Consider the following 25000-nt stretch of genomic DNA (forward strand, 5'->3'; position numbering starts at 1 on the left):
GAAGGGAGCAATAGCAGGGGAGGGTTTGATGTTAATGTCATTAACATTCCACGCCTAAGGTGCTTCTCTGTCACTCCCTCTGACCGTGGAGGCTGGGACTGACAAACCACGAGAGAGAGAGAGGAGGGTTTATTTCTTTAAGTACATATTAGGGCTCCCTAATGCTCTTTCCACTTACATGGAAGGGGGGGGGATTCAGCCTTCTTTCTTTTTCTTTTTACTACATCTCACATTGTGTGGTGGCTGCGGAAGACATAGCAGAACATTTTAGCCTTGAAGGAGGGAAGTTCTCTGAGCTCTGAGGGCTTAACCCCCTGGCTCTACCCTAGGCTGAACGTGACTAGGGCCCGGGCCGGCTGTGTGGTCAGGATGCTTTCTAAACTCAACACTAACTCTTGGTGGGGCGGTAGGGGGGGCGGTGCGGGGGGGAGGTAATTCTGGGCTAATACCCCTAGCCTAGCCCTGGCTCTATGTGACAGGTGTCAGGTGTGACCTCTCCTATACGGTCCTGGTTCATTCCCCCATGACCCCTGCATTCCTGGTCCCCCCAGTGCCCAGGCCCCTGTACCTCGGTGGCCCAATGCCCACAGACAGGTCCCTTTGTGGCGTTTATTAGACCGCCTGGCTGGGTGGGTGAAGAGTTCAGCCGTCACACAATAGAGGCCTGAGGAGGAGAGGGCAAGAGGCAGAGCCACTCAGTCAGAGCACAGGAGCTCCCCTAGCAGATCTTCATTAACTCCACTCGCCGCCGAGGGTGAAATAAAAGTCGCCCAAATTGTCAACATCCTAGAGTGCCATGGGGGACTTTATTCACCCAAAAATGCATAATGATAATGCTTCGTTTTGTAGCAAACCAAAAGTATTGTTTGCTAGATAAATACCTCGTAAAACCTTTGGCACTCTAGGTGGTGAGTGTTCCGGAACTCTTGGCCAGTTTAGTGAGTCAAGGCTCTGAGATCATGAGGCTAGACTTCCACAGGGTGGGACAGAGAGAGAGAGAGAGAGAGGGTAGACCATAAAAAAAAGGCCCTTCCTTTAATCAGTTCGCTTATTGGGTTCCAAGAACTGAGTGTTGCTAAGTGTGCATTGTCTCCGGAAGAGCACTTAATCCAGGAAAATTTATGATTTTTGGAACTGAAGAAACAACTTTGTGATTATTTATATATTTTTTGACATTTGATTTTGATTGGATTTGATTTTGACCACGGGTCCCCTGGAAGCCCCTTGTGGGTTATTTTGTAATCTGAGAGCTGAACAACAACAGACACTAAGAGCCAAACCTTTTCCCAACCTCCCACGAACATCACCCGTCAGCATCACCTCCTGGGAGAAGCCAACACCACAGCAGACAGGTGGACATCTCTCTACACCCACAAGCTCCCCAAACAACAACTTCTCTCTCTGTTGACCCAGTGTCTCTCTATCCCCCCACTTCAAATGAACATGACTTATGGGGTTGTTCAATCCAGGGGTTGTTGCAAACTTTACTTTGGGGCCTGCAAGGCCAATGGAGCTATTATTTTCTTAAGCATGTGCCAACCCTCAAATGATTCCTCCGTGCCAAGCCTGTGCGGACTCTCGTCTCAGTGTGAGGGGGGAGAGATGGTCAGAGACAGGCGTGGAAAAACAGCTAGCGCGCCGCGAAGCATTAGGACATTTCCCTCAGCAAACAGGCCTGTTATTGATGCTTGTCAAACACACCAGACAGCAAGTTAGAACCCACAGCCACCTGTGGCTGAGAGATGGCAGGCAGGTGCTCGGCGAAACGTTAAATGGGTCTCTTTATAGGCGCGTTGTTGAGCCCCCGATGACTCGTCTATGTTTTGATAGGCTTTTAAATTTATTTTATTTTATATAACTGAACCTCTCGTCGACCGCGAGGATGTCACAAACACGTTCTCGTCGCCAAATGTGATTTGACAGGTCCTAGCAGTTCTGTTTGGCCACACTTACAGAGTCAGAACCGTTACATAATGTGTCTGTGTCTCTCTCTCTCTCTCTCTCTCTCTCTCTCTCTCTCTCTCTCTCTCTCTCTCTACCTACCCCACCCCCCGCTCCAGTACCCCTAGTTATAATTACGCCCCCAACATGGACAAGCACTGGATCATGCAGTACACAGGCCCGATGAAACCCATCCATATGGAGTTCACCAACTTCCTCCACAGAAAGAGGCTGCAGACCCTCATGTCAGTGGACGACTCGGTACAGAAGGTAAGACCAGCAGTTTCTACACCTTTAGAATGTAAAGAATATATATTTACGGAGAGAGACTGTTGACTGTAATTAATATCTATGTTGGTTTTTGATTATTGTAGCTTCAGCTATCTTTCGGGTTGAATGTTTGTTTTACAGTGGCCGTTTGTGTGTCTGTCTGACTGTCTTGGTTTGTTTGTCTCTCTGCCCCTCCCTCCTCCCTCCCTCTCTCTCCCTCTCTCCCTCTCCCCCTCCCTTTTGCCCAGGTCTATGAGATGTTAGTGGAGACCGGGGAACTAGACAACACGTACGTCATCTACACCGCTGACCACGGCTACCACATCGGACAGTTTGGCCTGGTGAAGGGCAAGTCCATGCCCTACGACTTTGACATCAGAGTACCCTTCTTCCTCAGAGGACCCAACGTGGAAGCAGGAGCAGTGTAAGACTAACTTCTAACATCCTACTAGTCAATGTCATAAATCAGTCATTAGTCAATTAGTCATACATACAGTATTTGTGTGCATACAATATCAATTATACACATATACACATCCATCACATGGTCATCATAATCGAACTTTATCTGGACATGGAGATAAAATAGGGGAGAGGATGTTTAAAACGTTCTAAACGGTGAACCCAATCTGAAAAACAAACAAACATTGACTTAAAGCTGAGAAAACCTACCACCCCCCCCACCCCCAGTATTGTTTGATTTCAAATCCAAATTGTTGGAGTAGAGAGCTAAAAGAAGACCAAATCCTCTATCTCTTTCCAATAGTTATGGAGGGCACTACTGTACGCATCACCAGGGTCAAAGTGCTGCTGTTTTCTGTCTACAGGAACCCTCACATGGTGCTGAATATCGACCTGGCCCCCACCATCCTGCACATCGCTGGCTTGGACACGCCTGCTGACATGGACGGGAAGTCTATCCTCAAGCTGTTGGAGCAGGACAAGACGGGCAACAGGTGAGGGAGGCGATGCTCTTCACTAGTGACTCATCCAACGGTTCAAACCAAGAGATCCACACATGGAAATGAATCGAAATAAAGTTAGAAAAAGAATGTAATTCACCCCCCCCCCACCCCCCAAAACACGCCACCCTGTCTATGGATTGAGTAATGATAGTGTTTGGGAATAATCACAGTGTATTTATCAGCCTCAGAAGAAAATGTGCTCAGAACGAGGGGGAATGCTGCTCCAATATAACCCAGTAATTCATGGTTACAAGATCTTGTTTTTTTGACAAATTTTGATTCCTTATCTGACTCCTCAAAAGCCCTCCAGAGTACTATAATCAAGTTGCGTATTCCTGGCTGGATCCGCGACCGACATAGCTCATGTAACTCCAACGGCCCATATGAATTCTATAAATTGTGTGTCATTTTGTGTTTTTTCCAGATTCAAACCCAACCGGAAACCCAAAGTCTGGAGGGACACATTCCTGGTGGAGAGAGGGTAAACTGACGCTCTTTTATTCCTCTCTGGCCGCCCCACCACACATCCATGTCAACGCAGAAAATGTGTCACACATTTTTTAATTTTCACATTACATTGAACCCCCTAAAATGTGTGAGCGCGGAGCCATTTGGTCCCAGTTATTTGGGACACGAGAGACGTCCTCCAGACCGCAGTGGAGCCTGAAGGCGGTTGGGAAACGGTCAGGGATATGTTTTCTTAGACATGTTTGGTCCGTGTGTGAAGCTATAAAAGGCATTGTGATGGTTCACACAAGAGGCGCTGACATGACTTAAAAGGCTTTTTTAAAATGGCTTTTTTTGTCTGCCTCGAAAGAAACAAAAACTGCCAGTGCCTTTTTGTCCTCTGCGGGGAGCTGCGTTTTCGTCACGCCACTGGGACACTAAACTTGACTTGTTCCCCCCTGTGTGTCCTTGTACGCCCAGAGACAGCTGGATACGTTACTGTAACACTGTGGAGCTAGACACGCACACACACAACACATGAGGGCAGCCCAGGATGGGGATGTGTTACCTGAGGAATGGCAGGGGTGGCTCTCACACACACACACACACACACACACACATACACACACACACAGGACGTCAGTAGCACCTGCGCTGTTTTCTCAGGACTGTTTCTATTGAGTATCACACACACACACACACACACACACACACACACACACACACACACACACGCTGTCAAACACCCTCAAACCCCTCGGCAGGCCTTTTTTTTTACCTTTCCACAGCCACCATAAACGCATTCTGAGAATATGATGCATTGCTTTTTCTTTTCTTCTTTTTTTATTTATTTATTTTTTTACCCCCTTCGTATCGCTTAACATGGCTAAGCTGTACTAATGCCAGGGGTAGAATGTAGGAAACCTCGAGACCCGGAGAGAGTAATCCCATCAATCTACATGTGTGGCAGCAGGGGTCGAGAGAGAGGGAGGGGGGTCGAGGGGGACGGAGGGAGAGAGAGGCAGAGGGAGGGGGAGAGAGAGAGAGAGAGAGAGAGAGGAAAGCCGTCTCACGCCCTATGAGAGAAGGGGAACGTATGTGCACAAGTGAGAAAGAGAGGGAGAGAGAGGGTGACATTCCTCCTGTCACCGGTGCTGGGCTGTGATGGCAGGGTGTGTAATGCCATATGGTGTAGAGAGGGGGGAGACCCTCCCCTCCCACCATCCTCCCCTCCCCTCCCACCATCCTCCCCTCTCCCCTCCCCTCCCACCATCCTCCCCTCTCCCCTCCCCTCCCAGCATCCTCCCCTCTCCCTTCCCCTCCCACCATCCTCCCCTCTCCCCTCCCCTCCCACCATCCTCCCCTCTCCCCTCCCCTCCCACCATCCTCCCCTCTCCCCTCCCTTCCCACCATCCTCCCCTCCCACCATCCTCCCCTCTCCCCTCCCTTCCCACCACCCTCCCCTCTCCCCTCCCCTCCCCTCCCACCATCCTCCCCTCTCCCCTCCCCTCCTACCATCCTCCCCTCCCAGCATCCTCCCCTCTCCCTTCCCCTCCCACCATCCTCCCCTCCCACCATCCTCCCCTCTCCCCTCCCCTCCCACCATCCTCCCCTCTCCCCTCCCTTCCCACCATCCTCCCCTCCCACCATCCTCCCCTCTCCCCTCCCTTCCCACCACCCTCCCCTCTCCCCTCCCCTCCCCTCCCACCATCCTCCCCTCTCCCCTCCCCTCCTACCATCCTCCCCTCCCAGCATCCTCCCCTCTCCCTTCCCCTCCCACCATCCTCCCCTCCCACCATCCTCCCCTCTCCCCTCCCCTCCCACCATCCTCCCCTCTCCCCTCCCTTCCCACCATCCTCCCCTCCCACCATCCTCCCCTCCCACCATCCTCCCCTCTCCCCTCCCCTCCTACCATCCTCCCCTCTCCCCTCCCCTCCCCTCCCCTCCCACCATCCTCCCCTCCCACCACCCTCCCACCATCCCCTTCACGTTCCCACTCATTCGCCGGTCTGTTGGTCGGCCACGGCATCGTAGCGAGAGGCCACGTCTCCAGGAGAGCTGGAGATCAACAATGAGGGGGGGGGGGGGGGGTGTTACTTTTAGATCAGGTCCCCCGCCACCATCTGTGTCACGGAGCAACCGCTGGCCCACTGCTGTGTGTGAAATGAAATGAGGCTGACCTCCGACCCCCAGGGACTTAGCCGCTTAATCCACGGGCCCATTAATCCGCTGTGTTTATGAAGGCCGTCCACCGGGGTTTGTGTTTTATGAGTTGCTGAGATTAGCCTCTCGCCACAACCCCTCACACTCCTCTCACTCAGAATCCTCAACCGACTTGGAGAAGTAGCTTGGGGGGGGGGGGGGGGGGCATGAGCTAACAGTCACACACACAGTACCCTGTGTGGTTCAACAGATATTCTGTTCTGTTCTCCGTTCACCGTTTCCACTTAAGACGAACTTGTCTTTGTCTTGGCAAGACAACAATTGGATATTGTTACTGGAAAACAATCTAGTACCAGTAAAAAAAAGAAACATTCTAGGTGATACGAGTAAACAACCATAAATAGCGTAACACGGACACAGTCTTTTGAAGTAGCCTAGCTCCCGACAGTGAGCGTAGTCGGCTGTGGTCGAGCCCCTGGCCCCTGGCCCCCGTCAGACAAGACAGGACAGCAGTCATACTGCTCAAAAGAGGGACAGGTTGTACTCTGTCGTCGTTATGTCTGCGCATCCTGAGAAGCCGGGCAATGTTGGCATGGGGGCTGGCAGGGTGTTGGCAGGGTGCGTAAGGGGGGGGTTGGCAGGGCCCAGCGGAGAGGAGGGTGAGCAGCCGTGCCAAGGGGAGGTCAAACAGCTTGGCCCTGAACACCGCGGTGTCTGTGAGGCTGGGGCTGGGCCCGAGGCCCGGTCCGCTCCTGGCACCCAGGGATAGCTACGTAGCCTAGTTGCTAGCTTGGAACACAGCACACGTACAGTACTACCAGGCAGATCATGAATGGCTAGTCGAATAGAATCAAGGGGGAGGTTTTTATTTTATTTTATTTTATTTATTATTATTATTATATTATATTATATTATTATATATTATTATATTTGTACAGCTTGTTACAGTGTAGTCCCGTGTTTGGAAATGACTGACTGTGTAGGATTGTTTTTCATCACACGTCTCTCTCTTCTCTCTCTCATGGCAGAAAGATCCTCCGGAAGAAGGAGGACACTGCAGGCGGTGTGAACACCCAGCACACCAACAGCCTGCCCAAGTACAAGAAGGTCAAAGAGGTGTGTCAGCAAGCTGAGTTCCAGACGCCCTGCGAACAGCCCGGACAGGTAAACCTAGAGACGCACCCTGTCCTTACAATACTGTACACACACACACACACACACACACACACACACACACACACAAGCACGCACTGAATGGGTTCGGATTTTGTTAGTGGGTCTCTCTTAATTGTGCTCTCACCATTTCATACCATACGGTGTGGAGAAAAGGAGTTCCCCCCCCCCTACATACACCTACAGTCAAAAGTTGGACTTCCTCCAGTGTTTTTCCAGTGGCAGAGGTGCAAAGTAATTCCTCAACTCCACAACAGTGTGTCCGTTTGCTGAAGCAGCAGTCTTATGGGAGCCATACGTCAAATACGCCATTTACAGCAATTGGCCCGTAATTGGACATTTTTGCACCGTTTGAGAAGGGGGACTAATTTGCCGGTGGTTTCCCTTTCATCCGTGCCCATTAAAGAGCTGGAAGGGCCTGTTAGCCCGACGCTAAGTGGTATACGGCCGTGAAGCAGGCAGACCTGAACAATACAAATTTGTTACAATTTTCAGGTAGCATTAAAAGGCAGACAGGGTTTCTGAGGGCTAGCTAATATGAACCAGATCCCTTTTATGGTCAAGTAAGTGTGCGCATGTAACACTCAATCACTTATTAAAGACAGCGACGGAGCGACTGTGGCGCGGCGTTCAGGTGTGTGTGTGTGTGTGTGTGTGTGTGTGTGTGTGTGTCGGTCGTTCCAGACACTTTGTAGACACACACTCTCTCACTGTAGCTCAGTTCACCATGAAGCTACAGGCGAGTCTTCAGGCCTTTGATATAGACCCCGTCTCCCCGGGGGGTCAACACCCCCTTAAAGAGGAATACTACCGCTTAAATAAGCCACAATGTAGCAGCAGCAATGGATTTAAAAGTGAATAACACCCGTTAAAAGGACCCAGAGTCCTTTGCAGCATGTTGAGTGAGTTAGGAGTGTTGCTGCCGAAAGGACATGTGAACCAAGTAGTACAAGCTAGCTCGGCAGTGTGTGTATTAATAGACGCCATACATTGAAGGCTCCGTTCCTCCTTTATTGTATACACACACACTTCCTGCTAGCTCTGCTCTGCCTCACTTTAGCTCCACTTCAGATCTAAAATGTACGCCTGAGAGAGAGATTAGGAGGGATAATGGTGAAGAGATATTCATGTTTTTGTTTTTTTGGGGGGGTTAGCCGTGTGGTTAAAGTGTAGTGTTTTTGGTGGCTAGAACATATTTCCTAAAAAACAGAGCCCATTGTTGTTGTTTTTTTGACCTGAAGTGTTTGACGGTCTGAATGAGCAGTTTTTGGTTCGCCACTTCCATCCCAAGTCTCAGCTTGCAGGGGTTGTCCCTTCCTTTTCTCCCTCTTTCTCTCTCTCTCTTTCTGTGTCTGTCTGTCTGTCTCTGTCTGTCTGCCTGTCTGTCTGTCTGTACGTCTGCAATTTTGCAGAGGAATGTAGCTGAAGCGCCCTAAAGACATTGCATTGAATACAGTCACTGGGGTGCTGTGAGTGTGGTTGTCGATGAGAACCCACATATCTGTCTGTCTGTCTGTCTGTCTTTCTTTCTCACTCTCTCTCTCTCTTTCTCTCAACCCCTCTATCCCCCTCTTTTTGTCCGCATGCTGATATAACAGCGCTGTCAGGCCCATACGCTGTCTGTCAGTGTGCGAGAGTTCCACAGGAAACCCGATCTTGCCCATGGCCTTTTGTTTGGCCTCTCTTTCCCACACTCGCCAGCCATCGTCTGCACCCGGCGCTCTGCAGATGTGTGTCTGCCCCTCCAAACACCAGCTGAACACATGACTCAGACAGAATCAACCTTTTATTTAACTTTTGTGAGTCAGAGTGATTGGGTGGTGGTAGGATAGTTTTGTGGATGCGCACTAACAAGATTACCCCGGTGACGCAACTGGCAGTGAAACACACAAACTGGCGCATAAAAGGAGAGGGTTTTCTACTTTGTTTACAGACACCAGACAGATCCAATTAATCTCATGTGGTAGCTTTGGTTTGTCTTTCTCCTCAGTTTCTGAGGCGATTCTTTCCCACAGAGTTTGCGATCTGCTTGACTTGTCTGTCAGAAGTGCTCCTGTCTCTGGGAGTCTGTGAACTCGGAGTGCGAGAGAGAGAAAAGGCCTTAGGCATCATCTAGGAATCCAAGTCTTTTTGTCCCATTTTTCCACCAAAAACCCAAAGTCGTACTCCGATTTCGCAATTTCCAGATTAAACCCGATGTCTTTTTCCCCCCCCATCTGAAATGTGTTGTCCTTCTGGCACGGACTTCAGTGTTCAGTGTCCGTGATCTCACAGTAGGATCGTGTTTGTTGTTCTGTTTCTCACGCTGATCTCTTGTTGTTTGTCGTCGTCTGTTGACAGAAATGGCACTGCATGGAGGAGATCACAGGGAAGTGGCGTATCCAGAAGTGCAAGGGCGGCGGTCTGAAGGAGGGCAGCAGGAAGCGGGCCCGCAGCCTGAGACCCCGGAGCTACGACAGCCGCGAGAGGGACTGCGACTGCGGGGACGGCCTCTACAAACCCACCCGGGCCGACCGCCGCGCCCTCCGCCAGTTCTCTCCTTCCTCCTCTGGTGGCCAGCGTGAGTGTGGACAGGGGGGGGGGGGGGGGGCTGGGGATGGATGGGACGGAGGCGGGGAGGGGGGGGGGGGGGTGGTACCAGGAATGGGGCGGGGTCATATGGGTGGGGGGGCTGAGGGGGGAGCAGGTCTGGTCTAGGAATGTCCTGGGAGTCTCTGGTTCAAGGGTAGCACACAGAGCCATGGGGTGGGTGGGTGGAGCGTTATGGTAACGTGTGTGTGTCTCTCTCTCTGGGCTTATCACTCAGTATTTGAGGCTTGGTCTCCATGGCTCAGGGAGTGATGGCCAAGGCTGCCTGCCAAAGCCTAAGCCGTGATTTAGTGTTCTGGATTATTCGAGGCTCTAAGGAGAGACAGATGCCTGGGGTGAACAAACAGGCAGAGGTCCTGATATTTGCTCTCTGGACGTCGGTGAACATGTGCCGCGGAGTGTCGGGGAGTTTGGAAATGTTATTGCTCCATCTAGTGGATGAAAAAAGTCTGTTTCTATGTTGACTTTGTCATAATTCACTCACATAATGATACGCTCTTTTGTTTTTGTTTTTCTTCTACTCAGGCTTCAGACCACGTTTCGTGCACACTCGGCCCACCCGGTCTCTGTCGGTGGAGTTCGAAGGTCAGATCTACGACATCGACCTCCAGGCGGACGACCAGTCGGCCGTCCAGCGCCGCGTCATCAGCAAGCGCCACTACGAGCCGGAGGACCCCAGGTTTAACCTGGAGTCGGACGACGGCTCGGAGGAGATGCTAGCGGACGACACCAATGCTGTGGGGTACCCCAACTCTGTCAAAGTCACCCACAAGTAAGACCCACGTCACGTCCCTCAGCCCAACTTAGAAATGAGTCTGCTTCCCTTTTCAAGGTGTCACCCCTCATAAGACATTTTCCACCTGGCCTGTGGCGGGGGGGGGGGGTGTTAAGGTTGTCGCAAAGCACCTTGTAACACATGCCACCTGTAAACATCAATAACTCAATGGTGTGTGTGTGTGTGTGTGTGTGTGTGTGTGTGTGTGTGTGCGCGCGCCAGGTGCTACATCCTGATGAATGATACAGTCCACTGTGAGAGAGAGATCTACCAGTCCTCCAGAGCCTGGAAGGACCACAAGAGCTACGTGGACCAGGAGGTCAGTCTATACAACACACAGACACACACACACACACACACACCCGACACTCATAGACTCTACCCTTCCAGACTCCTGTCTTTCTGTTCTCATCACTCTCTCATCAGACTTAATCATGAATTGTGGACTCTCAGCAGACTGATGCATGTATGGGTGTGTATGGGTGTGTGTGTGTGTGTGTTCAATTTCAGATCGAAGCACTTCAAGACAAAATCAAGAACCTGCGGGAGGTGAGGGGCCATCTGAAGAGGAGGAGACCCGACGAGTGTGACTGTGGCAAGAAGAGGTGAGTGACCACCCGCCTGTCTAGACTGTCCCAACCTGGTTCATCTCTCTAGACTGTCCCAACCTGGTTCATCTCTCTAGACTGTCCCAACCTGGTTCATCTCTGCACTTGGTCTTGTGTGAGCTTCAACATGTTCTTTTCATAGACATTCTGCTATCAAGCAATTGAGGGTTTTTTTTAGTCAACGACTGTAAACTCTTAGATCTTGATCTTTGTCGAAGGTCCTTTGCCCCCTATATACTGTATCAAACTAGGACTAGCCTGCACTTGTGATTATCAACGAGTTCGAGTCTCTTAAGAGCTTTTTTACGTGGTGTATTCCTGTGCAACCTAATACAATACCAGCTGCTCAGTTCACTCTGGAGCTTATTTCTCAGCCAGAAAGCTCCTCCAGTGCCCTCCAGACTCTGGCACTCGTTCTTATTTTCATTCCAACTCTGACAGAGAGGTTCTTTCCAACCTAGCCTTTGCTTCATCAGATGACCTGATATATATACCATGTCTAGATATCCCCCAAAGCAATCTCAACCGACGAGATTCATTGCCTTTTTTTCCCCCACTCTCGAAGACGGGTTGTTGTGAAGGAGATGCCATACCCATGCATTATGTTTGTGTACTAGAACTCTACTCTTGGATCTGTTTTATATTGTCATTCCTTGTGAGACTCCTTCCCCCGACCGAGATGAAGCTGTCACCGTGACGGACGTGGAGTGTCTGTATTTAGCTTCTTCTTCTCTCTCTTAAAACCAGCTATTATGGCAAAGGGGAGAGAAAAAAGGCAGAGCGGTTGAAGAACAAGAAAGCCCAGCTCCACCCCTTTAAGTGAGTCCCTACTCCCCTTTAAGTGTGTGCTTGCCACACTTGTCGTCGTCCCTGTCCATCATCTCCACCCCCCATCGCCAATAACACCGACCCCTGTGATGGGCTAGCTCTAAAACAACTAAGTCTATTAGTGTAGATATATAGATATATATATACATCATTCAGATATAGATATGTAGTGCACATCTAATACTTCATGAGATTGTGTTGCTGTTAACGTACGTCAAGTCAAGGTGCACCGTGTGTCTAGAGTAGACCATCATTGTCTTGTCCCTCGTCCTCCATCTGCATGGTCACTGCATGCCCGTTTGACCCTGTTGGGTGTTGTGAATGTAGTCACTAAAACATGCTTGTGTTCAAGGACAAACCTTGTAGTCCTCAGAGTGCGTGACTGGATACAGCATGCGTGTGTTGTTGTGTTTGAGGAGAAGCAGAGGATTGTTTTTTGCCATCAAGACGGCGCCGTTTTTTCCGAGATGGATGTGTTCTCCGGAAGGTTCTCATGGGTGTGTGTTGTTGCGACGCGGCAGGACAACAAACAAACACACGTGATCGGGGAATCAAAACCTGTCTGTCGCTCGCGTGTTTTTGTGTCACTCGCGCGTGTGTCGCGTGTGTGTGTGTGTGTGTGTGTGTGTGTGTGTCGCACGCACTTGTGTCTGGAAGTGATCGGCCTCATGGAAACAATGCCGTGACTCTACCGAGGGTGGGGGGGGGGGGGGGGGGGGGGGTTGGGTCAGTCACTCCTCCAAACACACTGATCAGTTTGCTCCATGAAACATTGGGAATTGATTATACCGATACGAAGCAGCTGTGTTATGCAGTGACTGTTGTGTGTTTAGGAGCAGTAGAGGGACAGTGGCTCAAATGTCCCACAGAAAATTGGACATAATAGCTTAAACATGAAAGTAAACAGATCCTTTAAACAGATTTCATTCATCAGTCATGTCTTGGCACCCTCAGATAGATTTTCTCGGAGTTCCCTGAAGTGTATTCCCCTCGCTGCGGTTACTGGCACCACAGAGGTTACTGGGAGGACAGAGGGTGACGCCAGTCGTAAAGTCACTGTCGTCTGATTGGTCCGCGTGTCTGTGTCCGTCAGGGAGGCGGCTCAGGAAGTGGACCAGAAGGCGCAGCTGTTTAACGAGGTCCGGAGGAAGAAGAAGGAGAGGAAAGAGAGGAAGAGGCAGAAGAAGGGAGACGACTGCAGCATGCCCGGGCTCACCTGCTTCACTCACAACAACGACCACTGGCAGACCGCCCCCTTCTGGAACCGTACGGAACTGCACCTTAGCCTATCAGATTGATGCACTCAAATTAAAATTGTTGCGCCAACTCGTTCGTTCATCGTTTAACCCGATGCTGTTGTTGATTTTCCAGTCGGAGGGTTCTGTGCGTGCACCAGCTCCAACAACAACACCTACTGGTGCCTGAGGACCATCAACGAGACCCACAACACCCTGTTCTGTGAGTTCGCCACAGGTTTCCTGGAGTACTTTGACCTCAACAACGACCCCTATCAGGTGAGTGAGCTGCGTTTGAGGGAGATCCTCCATAGTCAACCCTGTTTTCCTTTTCATATTTAATGTGTTTTTAACCAAAAATGTGGTGGCAATAGTTCAAATTAATTGCATTCGCATCCACATTCACCCGATTAATTGACCGATTACAGGAAACTCGAATGTACTGGATGCACCTCACCTCGTGTGTCATGCGGGTTTGTTTGTTTATTCTCTGTGTAGCTGACCAACGCTGTGTACGCGGTGGACAGAGATGTGCTGAACGCCCTCCACGCCCAGCTGATGGAGATGAGGAGCTGTCAGGGACACAAGCAGTGTAACCCTCGCCCTAAAGGCCTAGACACAGGTAAACACACAGCTACTCTTACCGCCCTCTACTGGACGACAACGCACACTGAAACTAGGGTGAAGCCACTGCCGTTCTGAGGGTGTGTTGTTGAGTCGTTCCTGAAACAGCAGAGACTGAAACGGATCATTGAAACAACGCTAGTCCAGTGGGTTTGTTAGGGGCTTATAGAGAAGTGTTAGTGGGTAAGCACCGATGAATGGTCAGTGCAGTGAGTGCATACATTTTTCAGTGTCCCAGCTGGGCAATCGGACCCACAAGCATATTGGTGTTAGCACCAGGCTCTACCGAGTATGCTGTTAGAGAACCACAGTCGTTGTGTTGATAATGTCAACCGGCCCAGCCCACCCTGGCCTGTTGTGATCCGTGTCGGTCTCTGCTGTACCAGCATGCTGCATGTGAACGGGGACGGTCCATTCAGTGGAGTGACAGTATGTACCAACATTTCAGATGAAGCTCCAGGGATCGTCATTGAGTACTGTGTCCTGCAGAATGTGTACTGTTTGTGTGTCTGCTGACAACACACACACACACACACACACACACACACACTCCTTGATCTCTCTGTCTCAGTCCTGTACTGAGATATATAATACTGTCTTCTCCCAAGGGATCTGCTTCCTGTCCACAGCATCCAGAGACGGGCGAGCGCACTCACACGCGCACACACACTACACTACACACTCACACACACACACACACTCACACACACACTACACTACACACACACACACACACACACACTACACGACACACACTACTGCAACTGGAATCACTCGCATTGTTATTTGTGGTTATCTAAAGTTGTAGAAAAGACTGTTGGTGAGTTAGATTTTGAAACACATTTGTTTTGTATTTAAGTTCTGAATCTGACACAGTGTAGGGCAGTCCTTCCTTCCACCACTCAGTTCAGTCCGTTCTATTGGAGCAGTGGCGTTGGACGGCGTACAGTGAAAACAAGCACTGTCTCAGCCCCATGATGTGCCCATTGTGTGTTCTGGCCAGCAGCCTCCCTGTGACTCACACACACACCAAGTGTGTTTTCGGTGAGCGTTGTCAACGAGGCAATTGTGCCTGTCACTTTGCACAAGCCTGCTCAGCCTCACGGCTCATGATGAGCCACCGCCCCCCCGCCCCCCCCCCCCGTACACCCGTACATACTCTGCCACTATGATGCCAGCGGGTCCCCGAGAGAGGTGACATCACACACACACACACACACACACACACACACACACACCGGTCGGTGCCACAGGGCAGCGGTTATTAGGAAGTAGCGTTGCCATGGTGACCTAAGCCTGAAGAGGCAGAGTCGGACTTCACGGGAGCCAGCCGGCGTTGTTTCATGTTCCTGTCTGTGATTAACTAGCTGAGGGTTGACGAGGCGGCACAGCCAGGCTGGATGACCACGTCCAGCACCGCTCCAGACCATCTGTCCACATCTAATAATAATAATAATAATTCATTATATTCATATAGCGCTTTTCTTTCCGAGGCTCAAAGACGCTGACAATATGGGAAAAACTGAAAACACAGATAACATGAGCACATAGAACGCAGAGTTAACGAACGGGGAACACAGTAACGCAGCAGTGTCCAGGGAGGGAGAGGGGTGGCAGGGGAGATGGTTAGATGGTTAGGGGTAGGGGGAGGTTGTATGCATGGGAGAACAGGTAGGTTTTGAGGTGGGATTTAAAAGAGTGAGGGTGAGTCTCTGAGTGGTTGAGGGAGAGAGTTCCAGAGGCGGGTAGTCGTTTTTTTACGCCAGCCTGTATGAACCCATGACAATGGGTTCTACGTCATGTGGGGGATGTTCTAGGACTACTAGTGCTAAGGTCCGAGATGAGGTATTGATTCGATTGCCTGATGATTTTAAGAAAAAGAATAACTTGTCACCTGTTTTGCGTTTTCTTTTTTTTTTCTTTTTTTTTTCTTCAAAAACCGTTTCCCTCCATTCCTCACGGACGCGGACATCCTCCATCATCTGACTGAATAACCTTGTGTACATTTTTGCCTTCAAGGGAAGCCACAACGGAGCTCACACACGCTACCGCGTCCCAACGCAACTCCCACCCGATCAAACTTTCTCTCTCCATCCAACCCAATCAAAATTATGCCTTCCTTCATCCAATCCCTCCATCCCTCCCCTTCCCCTCCCCCACACCGTCCCCGTTTCCTGCACCTCTCTTCTCCTCCTCTCCTCTCCCCTCCCCCCTCTCTCTCTCTCTCTCTCTCTCTCTCTCTCTCTCTCTCTCCATCCATTCTCTAACAGCATTTCTCCATAGGGACTTCAGCTGTGCATGAAGAGACTTCAATGTGAATGATTCATTTATTTTCTCTCTCCCCCCCCCCCCCCATCTCTGATTTGAGACATTAACATTCGATTGCTCTTATTTTCCTGATCAGGAGGTAAAGAAGGAGGAACCTATGAGCCGCACAGGTATCCACCCCTTTTATGTTCTCTCTTCAGTGGCTTTCCTAATAACATGCATGGGCCTACCTGTCGACTGACTGACTCATTCTCACTAATCCTCCATGGAGCGCCACAGCTTGATTTTGTGACTGCATGCCGGGGGGAACTCGCTAACACATAATCGATTGATTGATGCCCGATTCTTTTGATTGAAGCAGCTTTCCCGTTGTCCCCCACACCCCCCCATGTCATGCTGGGGGTGGGGGAGGACATGTTTTTACCTGCAGCTTTCACTGCTGTCTTGAGATTGTCAATCTGTAAGCCGCCACACTGCACTTTCACTTTCTTCGTTAGCCATCTCGTTCATTTGTCATCTCGTCACAACATGTTTGCCGTCCTTGGCTTTCTGAAATGCAGCGTAGAGGTCACAAAGATCATAATCCTCCAAATAATTCATTAAAAAATCACTCACGTTCACACACACCCCCCCCCAGGCCATAAATATACATCACATGCATGTGAATGCGAATGCATGACATAGTGTATGACATCATCTCACTCATGCATCCCTGAGATGTTGATAATGTAACATCATCCTCCCATGCCATCCATAGAGAACTGATATCAACACATCAACAGCAGTCCCTTTCATCACCACACCTTGGATTACTCCATCATTATTCCTGTGTATTATGAGATGATGAAAAATGGCATTGAATAGATGATCATTTCTCATGGCATTCATTATTAGAATGGACACTTTGGAGTTGCTGTGACTTCTGTCCTCTCCCCTCTGTTGACCTTTGACCTCTGTTTCTGGCACCTGCTTACCAGGCAACAGCAGCATGGGAGGTGGTCAAAGAGGAGACCAAGTCTTTCCTTCCTGTGAGTCTCTGAGCTTATGACACACCACCCACCTCGTATCGATCTCTCTAGAACGCATCATACATTTACTGTAGGTCAGAGGTGTGAGGGAGTTTAGTCTAGTTAGGATACAGCAAATGAAGTGAGACTCAGTGTGGGAATCAATTTCATTTCAATTCAGGGGATGAATTGGTTTTCTGTAAGAAGCTTTCAACTCATGAGAGTTTCAGTTCACCTCCTAAATTGACTGAATTCAAAAGGAATTGACTCTATAAACAGGGTTGGCATTGCACTTGTACTAATGGTATAGTATAATTTTATGAGTTGTATTTTTTATTTAGCTACAAACCCCTTAAAAAATAAAACTTTGTTATATCAGCTTCAACTTCCAAATTCGACTTGTTTTTTATTTTATTTTTTATTTCTCTCTCTCTCTCTCTCTGGAAGAACCCCCCACACAGGTTCATATTTGGCTCCATTTTCTTCCTGTACATTTTCCCTTTTTTACAGAAGTTCATCATCCTTTTTTCTTTCTTTCCCTCTTTTTTCCTTGTTTCATTTTCTTGATTCCAGGTTTCCTGGATGTTCATTTGAATGTTCATTTTTTTGTTTTGGTTTAAATTCAGTTTTTGCTAGTTTATTCACTTTATTACACTGCAGCATTATATTGCAAAACTGGGAATTTAATCCAAGGTGTGATTTTATATCAAGATCACATGTTCGCTATACTCATGGCTTCAGCTTAGTGTGGGTGCTGTGTTTAACCTGGCCAAATATTGTGAGAGTGAGAGTGAGAGTGAGAGTGAGAGTGTGCGTGTGAGAGTGAGAGTGAGAGTGGCGGGAACTGGCTGTCATAGTAACAGGCTGGAGGCTGGGCATGATTGCATGCTGTGACCAAATGCAAAGAGCAGCTCCTAATCATACACTACTACAGTCCAGTGTACCCTGCCATACCTAGACCCTGACTGTGTCTCTCCTCCTCTTCTCCCCCCCCCCCCCCCCCCCAGCACACAGCCAGTATGGGACGGACGAAAGGGTTAAGCTGCCTAACTTGACGGAGGAGGAGGTGGACTGGTGGGGACTGGAGGAACTGTATAGTGTGAACGAGAGCCGGTACGCGTGCAGGCCTGACTACAGCCCCGTCCCTGACGACTGGGCCAACTTCCAGAAGGATGTAGATAATATGTTTGCACTGCGACACATTTTAGACATGCTCAACCAAACCCATAAGCTTGACGACCCCTCCCTGGCAGAGCTGGGCTCCGGGGCCGGGGGTGGGGGTCCACAGGAGGGCAGTGGAGAGGAGGCCCCCGACAGGGACATCTGGCCCGGCCTGGCCAACCCAAACCAGGCCACGGCAGCGCCCCGCACCACCCCCGCCCCCAGCCCATCACCAGCACCGCCCACGCCCGAGAGGAAACCGGAATCTGTGAACGACCTCCCCGAGAGGCCCGTGGACAGACCCGCCATGTCCGCCGTCTTGTCATCGGCGATGGCGTCGCTGGATCTGAGGAGGGGGGGCGGGGGTGTTGCCCGGGGCGACGTCTGGAACCACCAGCAGCTGGAAGAGTTGGACGGCGAAGGAGGAGTCATCTTCAGCGGGAACGGGATGACGGAGCTGGAGACGCACCACGACGCCCTGCTGCGCACGCACAACAGCCTGCAGGCCCAGCTGAGGTCTGGCCCGGAACAGACCCGGGATCAACTCGGCCCGGGTCTGGACCACGACGAGGAGGACATATTCCAGGCGCAGGGCTACCTCCCCCTCTCCCCACAGACGCTGAGGACCAGAGCGCAGGCCACCGTCACCTCTACCACCACGGGGAGCCCCCCAACCACCCAGACTGGCGCCCCCCAGAGGGCAGAGGAGGTGCTACAACAGCCCACACAGGTCCTAGTGACCAAGGCCCTGGACTATGAGGGCAGTGGGTCCCCGCCCCCTCAGCTCTCCAATCAGACCCAGTGAGACAGACACACAGTGCTGGCCAGCTATTGGGCGGCTGATTGCCATAGAGACACAGAAAGACGCAGAGACAGAGAGAGACATGAAGTCGCTGAGAGAGCTGGCGAGTTGATGTCATCTCAGTCTGAGTTAGAGCTGTATAATGAGTATTAAAGTTATTATTGTTTATTTTTTTACAGGTGCTTCCATTTATTAGAAAAGTGTTATGTTGTTTTTTCAAATATATATTTAGAAAAGAAAAAGCCTTAACGCAGCTGAAATTACTTAAAGTATTAAAATGTAAACAAATTCCAAGTGGATAACACCGTTGATGTTTTTAATATATAATGTTTAATGACAAACTGGTTATAAAATGGTGAAACCATTTCCAGGTCTGATTGCTAGCTGTCTTTTAGCATTAGCCAACATTAGGTACGCAACCATGGAGTTGGCTAATGGTAAAGTAGTACCAGTATAACCACTGACCAATCAGATGATCCCAACAGTTTGACCCTAAATGCACTTTGTACTTTTTGGCCTACCCTTGTACTGACCATTGCCTGTCCACTTTGTGGTTTTGAAAAGTGTATTCACTGTTAACCTGCCAAGTTGTATCACAAAGTTGTAGAAATTATAGATTATTGGTATACTTTCTCAGACACTTGCTACTGCAAGGCCACAAGATAATGTTGATTTAATTTGTGTCTTGAATTTGAGTAATATAACATGAACTGACATCAAAAAATAATTCACTTTGGTAAGAAAGGAAAAATCACAAATGTGTGTTCTGTTTGTCTAGCAGCTTCGTCAACTTTACACACCGTTTCACCCTGTTTTGGTTCATCTTAGCTTACACAGGTGCTACACCAATCAAGTCTTCCAATGTTAAGCACAAATTCCGAATTAACTAGTGTTCTCATACCACTGATAAGTTGGTGGTACAAATGGTAATTGTCTTTTTTGGGGAAATGTCACCAGATCACTTTGAGAGTATTGCTCCTATTTACTAGTGCTTTGATAATCAAGGTTACAGTAGAATTGCACATTATCATGTTGTGGTCTAGAGAAGACAACTGCCACATAGAAGAAAAAAAAAGGCAGACCATTCAAGTCTTTGTATCCATCTCTTGGATAGAATCTGTCACTACTATGAGGTGATTAAGTACAGTACGGCTAGTGGCGACTTTGTTACAGTACAGTCACCATCCAGGGTGCCACGGCCAGTACTCCTCTGATTGGCCTGTCTCCCCATCCTCACCCCACCAACGTTTAGACGTTAGTTCAATATTGTTTCCTCACTAAAAACCAATGGTCAATCTGGGTCAACAATTGTTACTCTAAAACATGGTTATTTCCTCTTTTTTTTTTCTTTTTACAATGTTTGTAGAAGTGTCGCAACAATTCTGGTTTCAGGAAAGCCAAGAAGCTGTTAAGAAATAAACACGTAAAACCTTTTAAAGTGATATTTCAGATTATTCAATAATAATGTATATACATATGTATCCACCCATTCATTCACCATGCTGTAACATCCACACAGTCCTTTTAATAAATAAAATAAAAAAGCAAGGGATATATTTCTGAATACTAAATAAAAGTCTGTCACAAAGATACATTTTCTGTTTTTTTAATGACAAATATCAAGTATTCAAGGCATTTGTAAATCATGTGTTCACAAACATTGTTTAGACGCCTTGCTCCTGAGGAACACAAAGCTTGACCTTCAGAAAACAGCTTCAGTCCATGAAATGAATACACGTTCTGATAAAATACTGATCAGAAAGAAAGAAAGAAACAGAAAGCATCTCTACAGTCTACCTGAAGTCATCCGTATGAGAAGAGAAGAGTAGTCCAGGCCTTCCTATAGCATGGCTACACACTGTGTAAAGTGTGTGCCGCCTTGACCCACCTAGCCACAGCAGGTATAGCACTGTAGGAGCACAGCTAACCCAGGGTCCTCTGTGTCACGACTGCCAAAGAATTAGTGCAAAGCACACTGACCCCCAAGATGCAATCAATCACTTCTGAGTTATCCACTCCAACGACTGGGCCTAGCATTTCAACACTTTTCATCTGGAGCAGAAACATAGCTGATTTCCCCTGTTACTACTCAAGATCTGCTGATAGATCTGATTCTGAATAGCAACAAAGAAATCAGGATCATTCTGATCCAGATGAAATTCTTTTGAAATACTGGGCCCTGGAGGCAAGAGCATCCTGGGTAGCACTATAGAAGAGGGCTTAAACCAACCAATTCAAATGTAGTTGTACACATAAACTACATCGCAAAATACAATGCCCCCTCTTGTTCCCTATTTTGAACTCAACACTTCCTATGTAAATACTGTAGGTAATTCAGCCACAGAGAAACAAATATACTGTTTCTTTGTTTTTTTGTTTTTCAAAAGTCTTGTATTTTTTTTTTGTCTACAATGTTTAGGGTTAGTTCATAAATAGGTTTCTAACTAAGTTTGAGATCTATGATATTTTTTTAAATTCAATATTTACATGATAATAATTTGGGCACATGTAATTTGAGACACTAATCAAGATAAGATAAACCCATGATTTGGCATTATTCACACAATTACCAGGATCATACAGAAATCTTTACTTTGCAGTCTGCCATAGAACTTGAAGACAAAAGGGGTTTATTTGTGAAACTCAACCACCACGTCAAATTCACCACCTGCTCTTTGAAAACCAGTTCTTACAAACCTCATACTTAATGTGGTTAAAACGCATGAGGGGATTACAGCTGTAGTTGCTGTTTATATTAATCTTTCATGAAATATATACTTTACTGTGTCTGACAAAAAAAACAGATGTGAATACACAATTAAGTTTCACAAAGAACCTCTTTCTTATAGTATTAGTAGTAGTAGTAGGCCTAAGTGTGTCACATTACAGCATCAACATCCACTGGCCTTCTCACTCAGCAATTGATCTTTCTGTTCAGCAGGGGGTTTGAAACTCCTGAACTGAATGATCCAAATGTCATGTATACTATTCATCTTAAAGGGGCAATCTGGGATTCAAACAAAGACAAAGCAGTCTCTCCCCACCATTATATTTTTTTAACAGCTGACTGGTGGGGCTGGAGAAATGGAGCCACCCTCAAAGTCCCAGACGGAGCTGTATCCATAAGATCAACATCACAGTTCCCATTGTTTTGATGCTCTGCAGTGTTTGTTTACAATTACATTAAAACAAGATATTATGTTGGGTTCTGCAGTTGAACTAAGCTCAAGAGCAAGTTATTTTCTTCAAGAATCAATGATTAAATATAATTTCAAACAAAAAAAAACATGGATGTACCAATCGCGGATTGCCCCTTTAATGCACATTTTATGTATTGATAAAAAAATGGTCTTCCTTGTATACATGCTTGCTTCACTACTTCTTAAATGCCTAAAAGACTAATAGATAAGTACTATGTACATCTGATGACCGATACAATGGTGACGCCATTACAATACAAAGCCAAAATGATGAAATATTGGACCTTATGTTGACTCAATTGATCATAGATAAGCTCATAATTATTCTACTTTGAATAACCCATAACAATACAAAGGGCCAAATGTTCAAAAGTACAGTACAGCATTGCTCACGTTAAGTGATTGATAAGTCACTTTTTGTCCAATGGCGTTAAAAATCACATTTCTCGGATCTACTTGCAGTCAATGCCATGGTAGTTTCTGTTTAGAAAGATAGCTTTTGTTTCCTCATGGGTCACGTTGGTTTTTTTGAAATAGCTACAGTAGCTTTAGCACATGCTCAGAGACTCACACAGATGTCAACCTTCTTTACTCTCTTACGTGACACCGGTAGAGCCACACCCTGCTGCTTGGTTTAACACTGAGGGTAACAAACACGTTTCTCCTTTGCTACCTGTTGATTTCTGCAAAAACAACAACAACGCTAAAAATGTCGCCTCGCCATGACAACACGACACCATTGTCTTCCGTTTCGCCTCCAGTAACAGACCACCCTGACACAGAGTGGCTCTCCATGATGAGGACCAGGATGAAGACTACCACCCCCCCCCCCCCAACGACTGAGAGGAGAATGACCATGGTGCAGAATCGTCCATCCTAACCGAGCGTACAATAACTGGCCATTGGATCTAGCTGGTTAGCTAGCTAACCGTCGGGTTGGCGCAGATAGCCTGAGGCACTGTTTCATAAGGGGGGGGGGGGGGGGGGGGCGGAGAGTACAGAGAAATCTGGTCTCCTCCGCTCTAGCAAAAACAAAGAGGTCCAGTAGTAAGTAACCCCCGTAAGTAGTTTTAACAGACGGTCAAAGCGACCCCAGACAACAGGGCTAGAGAATGGCTAATGTATGATAGATGTAAGAGATGTATCACACACTAACATCTCCTCCTAAATGGTACTGTAGGGTTTTTTTGCTGCTAAGAACATTCATTACGACCTGGTTATGCTTGACCATTTCTGTGGTAGTAATATGTATTTCAATGGGGGTGGGGGGGGTTGAGGTAAAGACTGGGTACACTATGCCATACAGTACTGAGGAGGATGGGGGGGGGGGGGATACACAGGACCTTGCATAGTAACAGGTTTGTCAGTTGTGCTTGAAGACGCAGCGTTGATGAGTCATCGTAACGTTTCCACAAGTCAGTACAGAGGAGAGTAATGCCACGCCCCTTATACAGTAGCACCATGTGACGTCTTTCTTTTTTTTATTTCGATACCAGAAACGTAATGTTGCACCTTCTGCACATGCTGTGTGTATGACTGCTGCAGCTGATGATATGCACAGAGACAGACAGTGGGGCGGGGCAATTCCCCTATTGGCTCTGACAAAACTACGGCCAGCCCTTAAGATGGCGGGCGTCTGCCAGTCTATTGGTGTCTCTGCCTGCCAGGTAGAGCATCAGAGCATCAGAGCATCAGAGCATCAGAGCATCTCCCCCCCCCCCGCCCCCCCCCAGTGTCTGATTGGTGAAGAATGAACGCATGTGTGGCGCAGGAAACCGGAAACAGGAAGGCACAGTGTCACAATGAACCCCCCCCCCCCCCCCCCGCCGGGAGAAGGCGTGTCCTGCTCTCAGGCATGGGAGGAGCCTCCGTGGTGGTGATGCGGAAAGAGGAAGCCCGGCGGGGGAGGAGGTGTTATTGCTTTGAGGGCGTTGCCGGGGCAACTGAGGCTGCTGTGCCCGCGGTTCAGCAGCAGGGCGGTGGGGGGGTCGGGGCGGGGGGGCAGGTACACGGGGCAGGAGCGGGTGCGGGCGTGACTCTTGTGCCCGCCGGCGTGGCAGATGAGGTCGCTGACCGTGCCCAGGGGGGGCATGTGCTGGCGCCAGCGCTCCGCCCGCTCCTCCTTGTACTTGATGGAGTACCAGGTGAGGAAGATGAAGATGAAGCCCACGAACTTGAGGCTGGCCGCCAGGCCGAAGTAGACGAAGCGGAAGGAGGTGACGTCGTACTCCCAGCAGGAGCCGTGCACGCCGCAGTCCTGCTGCCACAGCATGCAGGTGGTGTCGATCACCGCCCCGAAGTAGATGGGCGTGGGGATGTAGGCTGGGGGGGGAGGGAGGGGGGGAGGGAGGGAGGGGGAGGGAGGGGGGGGAGGGAGGGGGAGGGAGGGGGGGGAGGGAGGGGGAGAGGCAGGGGGTTATTATCATGATTTCTTTTTTTCTTGAATTTGGTCTCAACAGTGACACTTAGCAAGTTAGATAAGCATAAGCATTAACACCTACATTGCCCTAAAACCAATATAACCAATTCTAATATAATATATCATATAATTCCCCCCAGCACTGTGCCTCCCGAGACACCTGCTTCCCCCTATACTATGTCTCCTAAGAGTTCTACTTCCCCCCCCTTGTACTGTTTCTCCTGTGTTAACAAAAACACACAAAAAACGTTCTTTCTTCTTCTATCACGACGACTGTCAATGGCCGCTGGCCTGAGCTAGATTACTCTTCCTGACTGGTGAATTGATGATTCAGTCAAATGTATCGATTGTAAGTCGCTTTGGAATAAGGCGTCTGCTAAATGCCAAAAATGTAAATGTAACCAAATGTGACAATGCCCTGGTAATAATGTTAACTCAGCATGTCATTGCAGTACATAGATGCTACCACTGAGTGGCGCAGTGTGTACACATTTTGTACATGTGTGTTACACTCATGAACCAAAT

General features: G+C 48.7%; 2 protein-coding genes across 2 annotated transcripts in view; one reads left to right on the forward strand and one right to left on the reverse strand.

The window, feature by feature from the left end:
- Nucleotides 1-18859, forward strand: part of sulf1 (sulfatase 1) — a gene marked incomplete at both ends in the record, with an annotated part of 25892 nt that extends 7033 nt beyond the window's left edge. The window contains 14 exons of the mRNA XM_080543605.1: nucleotides 2061-2211; nucleotides 2460-2635; nucleotides 3039-3167; nucleotides 3601-3657; nucleotides 6815-6950; nucleotides 9300-9519; nucleotides 10074-10320; nucleotides 10546-10642; nucleotides 10834-10928; nucleotides 11679-11750; nucleotides 12853-13025; nucleotides 13131-13273; nucleotides 13493-13616; nucleotides 17901-18859. Coding sequence (XP_080399731.1) covers nucleotides 2061-2211; nucleotides 2460-2635; nucleotides 3039-3167; nucleotides 3601-3657; nucleotides 6815-6950; nucleotides 9300-9519; nucleotides 10074-10320; nucleotides 10546-10642; nucleotides 10834-10928; nucleotides 11679-11750; nucleotides 12853-13025; nucleotides 13131-13273; nucleotides 13493-13616; nucleotides 17901-18859 — 2779 coding nt within the window. The remainder of the gene's footprint in view (nucleotides 1-2060; nucleotides 2212-2459; nucleotides 2636-3038; nucleotides 3168-3600; nucleotides 3658-6814; nucleotides 6951-9299; nucleotides 9520-10073; nucleotides 10321-10545; nucleotides 10643-10833; nucleotides 10929-11678; nucleotides 11751-12852; nucleotides 13026-13130; nucleotides 13274-13492; nucleotides 13617-17900) is intronic.
- A 4939-nt stretch (nucleotides 18860-23798) lies between these two features.
- The window catches only part of slco5a1 (solute carrier organic anion transporter family member 5A1), a 41776-nt gene continuing 40574 nt past the window's right edge, over nucleotides 23799-25000 (reverse strand). The window contains exon 10 of the mRNA XM_080543263.1: nucleotides 23799-24378. Coding sequence (XP_080399389.1) covers nucleotides 23906-24378 — 473 coding nt within the window. The 3' untranslated portion in view covers nucleotides 23799-23905. The remainder of the gene's footprint in view (nucleotides 24379-25000) is intronic.

The sequence above is a fragment of the Nansenia antarctica genome (genome assembly GCF_963989245.1).
Source record: "Nansenia antarctica genome assembly, chromosome: 12".
NCBI lineage: Eukaryota > Metazoa > Chordata > Actinopteri > Argentiniformes > Microstomatidae > Nansenia > Nansenia antarctica.